Here is a 13234-nt window from a genome sequence, read left to right on the forward strand (position 1 = left end):
GACAAGTGCGTCATCTTATTACCCCAGGCATAATGCACGTAGTAACCAGCTCAAATAAAACTTGGCTTGACTTTGTGGCAATTGTCTATCAGGTGAACTATTATGTTACTAAAGGGCATTCATGATCCACGTGACTCAACAGCTACTTCATGACAAGCTGCTGTGGCATGACTGCACGCTTGGAAGACAATCCCTGAACACATTGTTTTATTTACACATGGACTAAAGTTCACCAGAGCTACTTCCTCATAATCGGCTGTACAGTACAGCTGTACTGCTTGGCCTAAGCTTTCTCATTTCTGGTCCTTCTCTTTTATTATGTATAAACCCGTTTCCAAAAAAGTTGGGACACTGTATAAAATGTAAATAAAAACAGAATATGATGATCTGAAAATCATGTAAACTGATATTTAATTGGAAATACAAAAAGACAACATATCAAATGTTGAAATGCTGAAATTTTATCGTTTTATGAAAAAGATTTGCTCAATTTGAATTTGATGACACCTGGTTGAATATCTCACAACTAATTCGGTTAACTCGCAACAGGTCAGTAAGATGATTGGGTATAAAAAGAGGCTCCCAGAGAGGCAGAGTCTCTGTGCAGTGAAGATGGGGAGAGGTTCACCACTCTTTGAAAGGATGCGTTGGCAAATAGTGCAACTGTTTAAGAATAATGTTCTTAAACTTGTGAAGAATTTGGGAATTTCAGCATCTACGGTTCATAATATCATTAAAAGATCCAGAGAGTGGGGGCGACCCAATAGCCAAATGGTCAGGGCACAAATGCTCTTGGCAGGTGAGTCACCGGTTCGACTCCCGACTGGCCTGACTCTTTCCTGCATGTCATTCCCCTTTCCTGTCAATCTCCACTGTCCTATCAAAAAATATCTTTATAAAGATCCAGAGAGTCTGGAGAAAGCTGAAAACCAATATTGGATGGCTGTTATCTTTGGGTTCTCAGGCGGCACTGCATTAAAAACACATACAAAAGACATGATTCTGTGGTGGAAATCATAAGCTTGGGAGCACTTCCAAAAACCATTGTCTGTGAACACAGTTTGTTACTGCATCTGCAAATGTAGGTTAAAAAGAGGAAATCATGCAAAGAGGAAACTATATCCAAACATGATCCAGAAACGTTACCCACTTCTCTGGGCCCGTTCTTCTGGTTTATGCCCAGAGAACCTGGAGTTTGCAAACATCTTTGTATTTGACCACAAAGTTGTTATTTTCAAAGCACCTCTACTGTCCCATCCCATCACATGGTCGCACATTCTTACTGCTGACTCTGCGGCCAAATTCCGCGATGCCTTGACCATATTGCTCCACTGATAATTAGAAAGCAAACACCTTTCCCTGGCTAAATGATCACACTCCATCATTGACACAACAATGCAGAAAATTGGAATGGAAATGGAAGCTAACTACATCTGCTGTTACCCACTTAAGGAATCCATGAAAAACTACCACAATGCAGTAAAAGTCGCAAGATCAGCATATCTCTCTCACATATCAAAAAAAATGTAATCGATTCTGTCCTCATTGGTCCATCCGGTACAGATCTTGCACCTGAAAATGACTGGACAGAGAAATTTGCTGCTTTCCTGATATTCTTCCCACCTCCAACAATAATCTTGCTTCACTATCCTAGTTTCAAGCCATTAACATCTCAGCACCAGATGAAATAATTTGTCAAATGAAATCCTCTACTCATAATTTTGAATTTATCCCAACTAAGGTCTTTAAAGAGATATTCCCCTGTGTTGGTCATTTTATTCTTTAAACTACTGACAGTTCTCTTACCTGTAGTAATTTTGCCTCGTGTTTTAATCAGGCAAAAATTCAACTCTTACTGAAAAAAATCTACTTTGGATCCCCTATTACTCAATAAGAACAGACCAAATTCTTAATTATAATTTTTATCTTAGGCACTCGAAAAAGTTATTTCAACTCCATTAATATCCCTTAAGAATAGTAATGATATTTTTAGTAGTTTTCAGTCAGATTATAACTGAACATGTACTTAAAAAGCCTACTTTTGATCCAGATGTTTTAGCCAATTATAGACCTATATCCAACCTCCCCTTTATTTCCAAAATCCTTGAGAAGGTCATTGCAAACCAGTTATGTGATTATCTGCACAGAAATGGTTTGTTTGAAGATTTCCAGTCAGGTTTTAGAGTCCATCACAGCACAGAAACAGCTCTGGTTACGGTTACCAATGATCTCCTCATAGCCTCAGACAATGGACTTGTCTCTATACTTGTCCTACTAGATCTTAGTGCTGCATTTGACACCATCGATCATAAGATTCTATTACAGAGACTAGAGCATATGGTCGGCATTAAAGGAACCGCACTAAGCTGGTTTAAGTCATATCTGTCAGATAGACTCCAGTTTGTTCATGTTAATAATGACTCTTCTATCATCACAAAAGTCAGCCATGGAGTTCCACAAGGTTCTGTGCTAGGACCAATACTTTTCACTCTATATATGCTTCCTCTAGGAAACATTATTAGGAGGCACCAGATAAATTTCCATTGTTATGCAGATATCACATATAAAGCAAGTCTCTAGGACAGCCTTCTTCCACCTGCGCAATATTGCTAAAATCAGACCCATTCTATGTCTAGAGGATGCTGAAAAGCTAGTTCATGCATTTGTTACCTCAAGACTGGACTACTGTAACTCTTTATTGTCAGGATGTCCCAAAAATGCAGTAAAAAGCATCCAATTGATCCAAAATGCGGCAGCACGAGTACTGACAGGAACTAGGAAACAAGATCACATCTCTCCTGTGTTAGCCTCTCTGCATTGGCTCCCTGTAAAATCCAGGATAGAATTTAAAATCCTCCTCCTCACCTACAAAGCCATAAATGGTCAGGCACCATCATACCTTGGAGAGCTTATATTTCCCTATTTTCCCAATAGGACACTTCGCTCTCTAAATGCAGGTCTACTTGTGGTTCCCAGAGTTTGTAAGAGCAGAATGGGGGGCAGAGCCTTCAGCTATCAGACTCCTCTCCTGTGGAACCAGCTCCCAGTGTGGGTTCGGGAGGCAGACACCCTCTCTACCTTTAAGATCAGGCTTAAAACTGTCCTGTTTAGTAAAGCTTATAGTTAGGGCTGGCTCGGGTATGTCCTGACCCATCCCTTAGTTATGCTGCTATAGAGCTAGACTGCTGGGGGATTCCCATGATTCACTGGGCTCTCTCTCGCTATCTCTCTCTCTCTCTCTCTCTCTCTCTCTCTCTCTCGATTACTTTATGCCATTAACTTTGTATTTTTTTCTCTCCCGTAGTTTGTGCTTCTCCTCTCTCTCCCTCTCTCTGTCCTCATTCTGCAGGTATCTCTGCCCCTGGAGCAGCAGGCTCTACCTAATATTGATTATAGAAACCCTACAATTCCCACCATAAGCAGACTGTACTGTATGCTTTCTGTGGTGGCTGAAACAGTGTGACATGGATGCCTTGCACACTTTTTAACTACACATCAAGATTATCACTGGATAAGCAAGTCTGACCTTAAGGCTGAGGTCATAATAGTTGGTACCAGCCTGTTTCATAGTAAGCTTGTTTCCTCGCCCTAAAACATTACGTGGTACACTACAAGTTATTTTATTTTTGATGCAGATCTTTGTTTTGATGCTTAAATAAAAAAATGTTGTCCAGTCATTTATTCATTTTCCTGTCTCCTACTGATTTACATCAGTTCAAACATGCTTTTCGACATATTGTCTCAACTACTGTGATGCACCTTTTGCTGGCAGCAGTCAGAGCTCCCTTCACTGACTCCAGCTGGTGCAGAACACTGCTGCATGGATGTTAAGCAGCACAAAGGAAGATGAACTCATCACTCCAGTACTTGCAAACTTACACTGGCTGCCTGTTACATGTCTCGTTGATTTTCAAATTCTACTTATCAGTTTTAAAGCATTAAATGGCCTTGCCCTAAATTACATCAAGGGGTTTCTTGAAGGGGTGCCTAGGGGTTCACTTAGATCAGTGGATAGACCTCTGCTGGTCAGTGATCAGGCTTTTGCTGTTAGAGCCCTCAAACTGTGGAACAGTCTACCTATCAAGATCAGACAGGCAGCAGCATTAGTGTCTTTTAAAACTCTTCTGAAAACATTATTTTATAGGAAACCTTTTATGAATGTTTGATATGTTGTTGCATTTAATTTTCCCACTATATGGAGTTACACTGTTCAAGGGATTCATCTCTCAATCGCCTGTTAAATCACATGCAGTATACCTATAAAGAGCAGACAGTGTGGAATACATTCTATTCAGTAACAAGACAACAGGTAAATACTTGTCATGTGCTCTGGCTGCAAAAATAACACAAAAACCATAAAGCCAGAGACTGTGCAGAAAATGTTCTACTGTGAGAGTGTGATGTTATTCAGTTCTACACTTTCCTGAGTGTATCATGAAATTTATGAACCCTCTTCCTGTAAAATCAGTCTTATTATTAGTTAAAAGAAGCAACTATTTCTATTAGATGTAAACTGGTACAATTTATTTTATGGGTCCCATGATTTATGAAGCAAGATTTTGCTTGAGAAGAACTTTTCCAAGTACTTGATAACCAGCAGGTAACAGCTGCTACAAAGGTCTATTAGATAGTGCATTACATAAAAAACTCAAATGGGGAAAAACCAAAGAGCCCTCACATTGTTGAACTCACTTTATCAACTTTGTTTCAGTCCTCAGACCTTTATCAGGTAAAATTTATACATGTTCATATGTTCATATGTGAGAAAGAAATTATACAGAAGTAACATAGCTCAGTAGAGTTCAGTTAAATTAAAGTGTACCATTTGGACACTCACTATAATTAGGACCAAATTACAGTACACAGTAGTTCTCTTGGAAGCTTTCTAAGAAGGACCCCAGAGGACCCTTAAAGTAAGGTGTTTCTCCCAAACCTTAAAATGAAAAGATGTAAATTTTATTGACTGACTGTAATTTTAATGCTCATCAAGGGACTTGTGTTAGCAACTGGATGACAACAGACAGTTATTTGCCACTGTTACTGTTACTGTAGAAGGGGATACTGTCTCACCGTCGGCCACACACTAAAGGCTGGAGGTCACTGAGGTCGTCTGTCTTGGCCTCTGTGATCTTGAAAACAACTCTTTGCAGGTCTGAGATTCCAACCTCCATGTCCTCCAGCATCCCAATCTCTTCACCTTAAAACAGTTTGGAAAAACAAGATCAGCGGTGATTTAATTCTTATTTGTGAAACTGTGTATTTCATTCTCATTTACACTCAAAATGAGGCGAGTTCAGGTTCAGGTTCACTTGGAGCATGATTAATAAAGTTATTAGGCTAATAAAACCCTGCAGTGACTTCTTCCTTTGCTACATGTGGTTGTGCTTTCTTATAGAATGATCTCTTATCATCCTAGCTGGGCTCACCTGAACCAAACTATTACAGTTTTTCTTTTCTAGAAAGCAAAAACAAGTGAAAAGCTATGTTTTTGAGGTTGCCACTTCTGTTTTAACTCTTACAAATGTACTCACTGTAGGTGCTGAGCAGGCTCTCAAACTGGGCTACTAGGCCAACCAGGTGCAGCTGCCTCATGAATCCTTTGTCCTGCATTCCTGCATACAGCCTCATGGTGAAACCACAGGCTAAGGCTGCCAGCTGAAAAATGAACATGCAGACACAGGTTTGAGTCCCATTTCCTGTAAGTTGATCTTATCATAAACAGCTAAGTGGCCAACACAGTCTAAGATCATTTACCAGCAATACAAGGACAAGCAGGCCAATCCGCCTCACAGCTATATTCATACCACATTGTTTGAGTTGTCATATTCTAATCTTGAAGAATGTTGTCACTCCTCTAGTAAGCATGTTTTGATTTCACTGAAGTGAACTTTGTACAAAACCTCCCTATTCTCTGACTTATGTGTGTTAGATTTTGGCGTAAAGATAAACCAAATTTCATATTTAGTATTTATGAACATTTAACAATGTCTGGCGAAAAGTTGGTGCTAGGACAAGCTAGGCACAAGTTTGGACTTGAAAATTGTAGCATTGAATGTATTGCAGTTTGGACCACAAAGGACAATTAGATAATAAACTGCTTTGCAGCTCAACTGGCTAAAAGGGAAAAGAACTTGACCTAGGATAAATTATGAAAAAAAAAAACAAAACTGAAAAGACCTTGACATCCTCTAGAGGACTTCTAAAGAGCGGTTATTGTGTCAGTGTTGCCACCTACTGCCTGACTGAAGACCACATCGCGCCTCTGTTGGAGGAGGAAGCCCTGTGGTATGCTGCAGGCTGCTTCCTGCAAAAGCACAAAAGTCATGGCTTTCTTAGCCTTCTCCACTACTTCCATCACGCACTCCTTTAACCTGGTCACCAGAGGACACAGCTGCTCCCTCCAGTCACCTGCAGAGAAAGATGGGGTGGGGATAGGAGAGGATGTTAATGTACTTCTTGTATTGAAAGTACTGTTGTTAACACCATAGGCAGTAGTACAAAGTGATGGATCTTGAGTGTACAGACTGTTTGGGTGACTCAAAGCACACCTACTATTTTTGTTCATGTAGGCTCAACAGTGCAATGGGTTGGGTTAAGTAGAAAGATGGACTGGATGGTGTTGTTAGAAAAAAATTAAAAGAATACATGCACTCAACCAGTCACATCACTGGTGTTATTTCTGTAAAACAACTGAGCCAATCAGTGCAGTATGAAAACAATAGCTCATAGAATTATTTTTTTTTGTTATAATGAGTCAAGAAATAAATACTTAAAAAATACATTTGTTTCTATGATTGCACCAGTGTGATGCTATTTCAGTTATAATTCTACACAATAGCACTTATATTTCAAGAATAAAACATCAAATGTAATGTTTGTTAAAAAAAGTTGGAAAGGAAATAGTGAAGCACAGAAGTAATGTGCCCTGGTAACCTGAAAATATTGAATTATTACCAACTAGTCTGATGTTTGTAGCAGTCATTTGCAAATTATGTTACTAAGGTAAACACAGTGGATAGCTGTGTGTAATGACACTATGCTCTGGTGTAACACTTCTCAAACCAGAGGCTGCAGATTTATCGACATATCTGTCCTTCGGAGAAGCCTTTCATACAGTATAAAACAGCTGTGGACATCACTTATTAATTTATAATAAATTTATTGACTTTGCTGCTATATCCACATTTAACATTTTACAGAGCGACTTTGAGCCAGAAAAAGACATATTTTTCTGAGACATCTTTTCTCAGCACTACATGCCAACCACTCACTTTGTGCTGCCTAATTTGAATGAACCTCCCACTGGTTTGTGTCTCTCTTCCCACCTGTGTGCCCTGTGCTCTGTTTTGACACAGTCAATTGCACTGTTGATGTGTTACAACTGACTCAGGTTGATGGACCGCTTACTGGTTATTGTAAATTATTAAAGATCAGCATCACACCAATTTCTCGTGTGTGTGTGTTTGTGTGTGTGTGTGTGTGTGTATATATATATATATATATATATATATATATATATATGTACATACCAGGATATATATATCATATAACGGTTATGTATATATATATATAAATCACAAGTGGTTGAGTTAGTTGAGAGTAGTTAAGTTAATTAGATGAGCTAATTAGTTGAGTGTTCCATGCTCCCCCTGGAGCACACGTGCCCCTGGTTGGGAATCACAGGCACTATTTACTTTATACAAATTGTAATAATATACCGATTTAATATTCATCTAATATTTATTAACCGTTGTAGCTGTGATTATTTCCTCTATTTCATTCAGTATTCCACTGAGAGACACAGAGAGCACATGCAAACACCAGACGAGTAAGGATACTCTTTGAGTATGCTTTATTTTGAAATACTCAAAACCAGCTTAAAAGTAATATGAAGGAGCTGGGACATAGCCATACTGTGTTCGTGGTGTCTTACATGCATTTCCTCTAACTTTAACAGGTTTCCTATGGCCATATAATTCCCTCACTAGCCAAGAGGGGGCAGTGTCGGATAAGTAATCTTCTAATTGAGTTTTCCCACCATGCATTCTGTTCAGCTTCAACATATTGAGAAGTTCCTGGGGGAAGCAGGGAACAGTGTGCACGCACACACACACACACACACACACACACACACACACACACACACACACACACACACACACACACTAAGCAGCTGGATACAACCAAGAATGTATAGCACATCAGGCTTGCCCTTGTCTTGTCAGAGAAATCATGTCTTATCTCATTCTGCAAATACCGCCTCTGCACAGAGAGGGAGGAAACAGAACTCCAGCTGTCATCTCTTTGCCAGTCCACCTGTCCAAACATCTAAACCCCCACAACGCCTTGTCATCAAAAGCCTGGGCTTCACTGTTCTCTGCCAGGAGATAAAGCATCTCTCATTATTCTGTCCATGTTTGTATTTAGACAAGCAGATGACCACTTGCTCGGAGCCTGTTCAGCGTCTTAATAAAGGTGCTTGGGGGGTTGAGCTTATCTGTCACACTGAACACAGGCGGATGGCCTGGTTCTTACCGCCAGTTCACTTGGACAGACAGATGCACGCAGACACACATGCACACAGGCACAAAATGATACCATTGCACCAACACACTTTGTGCATTTGCCTGTAACACACACACACGTTTGTACAATCTTTGTGGGGACCCTTCATTGAGTTAACACATTCCCTGGCCCTTTACCCTAAACTTAACCATCACAACTAAATGTCTAACCTCAAACCTTACCCTAACTCTAGCCTTAACCTAATTCTTACCCTCAAACAGCCTTTTTAACCTGCAGGGTCCAGTATTTTGGTCCCCATGAAGCACCATTACACACACACATACACACTCACACACACACACACACACACACACACACACACACACACACACACACACACACACACACACAGCCTCTCCTTGTCGTCTGGTCAGGCTAATGCCGCTGCTGTGTGTGCCAGTTGGCAGCTGTAACAGGCTGGGCACTTGTCTGGACACAAGCTTGAGGCAGGATTTCACTGGACGTGAGGGAAGAGTGGGCAGCTTGTGGTTAACAGTGAATGGCTCTGCATATCAAATATTACTTTCATCCACTTCTCTGGCATCAACTTAAGTTTTTGCTAATGCTTAAACAACAGAGACTCTCGAGTCTTGTGTCACTCTTTTCAACTGAGGCTGCAGATCCACTGAAAAACACTGGCTGTTGAATGTCATTTCTCTTACAGTCAGAATGTGCATTTCATTTTGTTTATGAATGTATTTTTTTGGCCGTAAAGCTCTGTTTTTTGATGAGAACAGGTATGTTATCAATGGATATGCATTAAACTACATACATATATAGTAAGTTAATAACCTTTCATGCATGACAATATCTGTTTAACTGAGGAGAAAAAACAACATCTGAGTGTGGGAAGATACATTTCCAATGAGCAGGACTCAATCATGAACCATATTTGCTTACTAAAGAGCTTCCAGTTTTGCAGACTATAGATAACTGAGATGAAACATTTGATGTATAAAGAGCCACTGAGTCTGAGCCTTCTTACACACAGCAGGTTGTCTGCAGATATTAAAGAGTTCCATCCAGCAGCTTTAATTACCACATATGGAGATATATAATTCCAATTTTTGGACCAAATATATACGAAAAAAACAACTATCACCTTGTTGTTCCACCTGTTTGCGCTGCTGTAGGATATTTTATTCTGCATATGTTAGACTGAGATCCAGGAAGGTGTACTAGGTGGACAACTCTCTGCAGGCATAGATGGAGCAAGGGTTTTCTAAAATAGGTCTTTCCTCAAGCGATAAGTGTAAATTAAGTATATTTGATTCATTGTAACCATTAGGTCGGCTTCAGATTCTAATTCAGTTGCTTAAGTAATTGACCAAAAACAAAAAATTTTATTGAATAATATTGAAATAAGGACCTAATGTATTTAAATTCAAACAATGAAAATTTAAGGAGCTGACTTACCAGTCTAGTTAAAAAGTAAATTATTTCTTAATGAAATACAGGGCATATGGTTTAGAAAGTGGAAGATGGATGGATTTCTATATAATAAAATAAAAGCAACAATCAAGGCACATAATTTTTTTTTTCTAGTGACTGGAGAGGACTGCAAATTTCAGTACTGAGCAGCAAGCATCAGATAAGATGAGTTACCTGCCATTGTGCAAAATCACAACCATAAGATACATAACCGCATTAAATAGATGTTTCTCTCTGAAGCTGATGATTGTGCTTCATGAAAACAGTGTGATTTACCAGGGTTGTGTGAGGTGATGACGTCAGCTAGCTGCTGCTCAGGGGCCGGCTCCTGTTTGCTGTTGTCTTCCTCCTGGAGTTTATCCACCATGGCGATGACACAGTTGAGACATTTGGCCACGTTGGCCCACACCCTGTCCTAAAAGAGCCAAATGCACAATCAGCAGTCAGATCAGCCTCACTGATTAGATCACTCTCTCACACTCACTCTGTTTGAGGTGGTGAGATTGAATGAACATGTGTAACAAGAAATAAAATAGAAAAAACTGTTACATAAGCTAAAACTATAAAGAAAATGATCACCTTATGTTGAAAAACAAAGCAAAAAGGAGTTTCCCTACAGCCAGTAAACTGGCTTTGTGTCGGAAAGGTCAAAAGGAAATTGCTGTCTGGATATTCTGAGATTACTCTCAAAGTGTTTCCATTGTTTGCAGCTTTCGCTCTCTTCCTGTCCTCCTACACTGACGAATAAATGCTTTCACTTTCATGTGTGTGTGTGTATGTACAAAGACGACAATCCAAACCAGTGTATGCATTGTAAAGTGGGGGTGTGTATTTTGGTCTTTGTTGCTACAAAAATATGGTTTGAATGTGTTATAACAGTGAGGAATATTTTGCGAGATGATTAGACATTGGTGTGCAGAAATCATGATGAACTCCTGCTGTCATTGTGGCAGACACTGCCCTCACGCAAACAAACCAACAGCCATATACACTTTAATGAAAAGAATCAGCATGGCTTAGATTCAGTCACAAGGATACCACACATTCATTTTCTGCTGTCGGTTTTTCATAATGAAATGTGTGAACTCCTTTGAGAGAAGCTGTCATTAAAATGAAAAGTCTAATAGACAGGCAAATATTGCAAGTAGTTGAAATGATTTGATACAAAAATTGTTTATCTGTAATCTTGTTTCCCCATGTGCTCTCTACAGTGAAGACCAGCAATAAAAATATCAGTTTTGTCATATTGTACTTAAACTAAAACCACAAGAAGTCACAGCTTTTGAAAGATTTCTTTATGACTTGTAGGTCAGACTCACCCATTCCTCCTCGTCATACTCCTTGTGGTGCGGTATGGAGTCTTGGTGCTTCAGAGGCAAAGGCCCACCCTCTCCTCTAGTTGTGGTTTGTGATCCTTCCACATTATTACACACCACCGTGCTCTCAGTGACTGACATGGCTGGACTGTGACCTGGAAGTCCCTGAACTGGACTCTGATTCTGGTGGATGTGGCCTTGATGTTGGCCTGCCTGCACTGGGGTTTGCTTCTGGTTCTTGGAAACGTACCCGGGCTGCGCTGTATGCAGGGCTAGTAGTGCACTCTTGACCAGTTCATCTTTAAGTGTGTGAACAAATTGTTCTGTCTGTAGCAGAGAAGAGAATGAGAAATTGGAAAAAAGACAGATACTGAAAGTTACTGTGGGATAGAACAAAAAAAAAAAAAAAAAAAAAGAGATGGTAAGAGAGAAGGAGACTATCACAGTGGTGGAGAGAGTGGGTGGCAGGAACACAGGTGGAAGTGAACTAGGAAGCGGGTAACTATTTACAGAGTGAGTGAAAAGAAACAAGGAAAATGAACACTCTCCTTCACCAGAAAGTAGCTACTCTCCATTACCGCAGCACAGCCAGTGAGCAACAGAAACAACAACAAACAACAAACAATTCAATTACTCCTCCTCCAGCCTGCTTCTCCAGGAGCACACCTCCTTTGATCTGAAATTCACCAGCTACTGTAAGTTGATGATGATCCTGGTACCAAGGAGCCTCACGCTTGCTGCCGCCACTGTGTAAAAAAATGATAAGGGCTCTCAAGAGTAATTGAGTTAGCAATGCAATAAGCAATTCTATTACCACAGCAAAATGCAGTCCATGAAAACACATGAGCCAGGCCTCCATGAAAAGAAACCTGCAAGGTCATTATATACAAATATTTGCCACACAAATGCCTACCTCCGTGATGTGGACAGAAAAGAGAATGATTTTGTTGAGACAGCTAGAAGCAAAGAAGTAGATAGGTGTTGAAAAGAACCACACTACAGACACTTTGTATGGATATCATAAAGAAGTGATTCTGAACTTTTTTGGCTTGTGACCCCTAAAAATGAAGCAATGCTGACTTATGATCCCTTGTAACAGGCTAGATGTATAGATGACCTGATTTTCACTTCTGAGCCATCTTCTAATCCATTATTCAGCCAAAAATACCCAGTACACAGTAACAAATGACAAAGGCATAAAATAAAAATAATGTTGGTTTAAGAAACATAATTTTGAGTAGCATGGATTATTCTTTTTCTTCTCTCATATAATCATATCTTAACACCTGTTCTATCTATTATTTTGGCCCATTGGTAAGCTACGACCCCCATGTTGGGAATCACTATAAAAAGGTTTAGGACCACTGAAAGTCTGCAATGCACTCAGTCAGACTGAAGCTTTGGCAGTTCAACAAGGAGCATCTATTCTCTCACATTTAGCATTTATTTGTCAGTGACTGCTGTTTCTTACTGCTCTAAACTTCTCCATCTCTCACATTCACACTTACTGTGAATACTTCACCATATCTGACCATTGATAAAAATGTTTAATTCAGATCAGTTCAGTTCAAAGAATTTAATCAGAGTACATTGTTCACTTTTTTTCTAAGCTATGTGATTGCATCACTGTTCATAAAGCTGTGACATCCAGCGATATGTATGTATATACATACATATACACATACACACACACACACACACACACACACACACATATATATATATATATATATATATATATATATATATATATATACACACACACATATATATGTATGCGACATGTATTCAGTGCAATAGTATGTTCAATCTGTTGCTTGTTCAAACTGTTCCATTCAGTAACACAGCTTGGTGTAAATAAACAATGTTTATAAGGTTACTAGCTTAACAGCAGCCAACAGTATGGTTGTTATCGCATCATG

General features: G+C 39.5%; 1 protein-coding gene across 18 annotated transcripts in view; it reads right to left on the reverse strand.

The window, feature by feature from the left end:
* inpp4b (inositol polyphosphate-4-phosphatase type II B) overlaps positions 1 to 13234 on the reverse strand; it is a 224756-nt gene that overhangs the window by 10556 nt on the left and 200966 nt on the right. For all 18 annotated transcript variants that reach the window (XM_071504372.1, XM_071504379.1, XM_071504378.1 and 15 more), the window contains 5 exons: positions 11316 to 11639; positions 10273 to 10411; positions 6236 to 6408; positions 5532 to 5655; positions 5071 to 5197 (listed from right to left, as the gene is read on the reverse strand). In XM_071504372.1, the coding sequence (XP_071360473.1) occupies positions 5071 to 5197; positions 5532 to 5655; positions 6236 to 6408; positions 10273 to 10411; positions 11316 to 11639 (887 nt within the window). The remainder of the gene's footprint in view (positions 1 to 5070; positions 5198 to 5531; positions 5656 to 6235; positions 6409 to 10272; positions 10412 to 11315; positions 11640 to 13234) is intronic.

This window comes from Trachinotus anak, unplaced genomic scaffold (genome assembly GCF_046630095.1).
Source record: "Trachinotus anak isolate AG129_WGS33_773 ecotype Australia unplaced genomic scaffold, CSIRO_AGI_Tana_v1 ptg000019l, whole genome shotgun sequence".
NCBI lineage: Eukaryota > Metazoa > Chordata > Actinopteri > Carangiformes > Carangidae > Trachinotus > Trachinotus anak.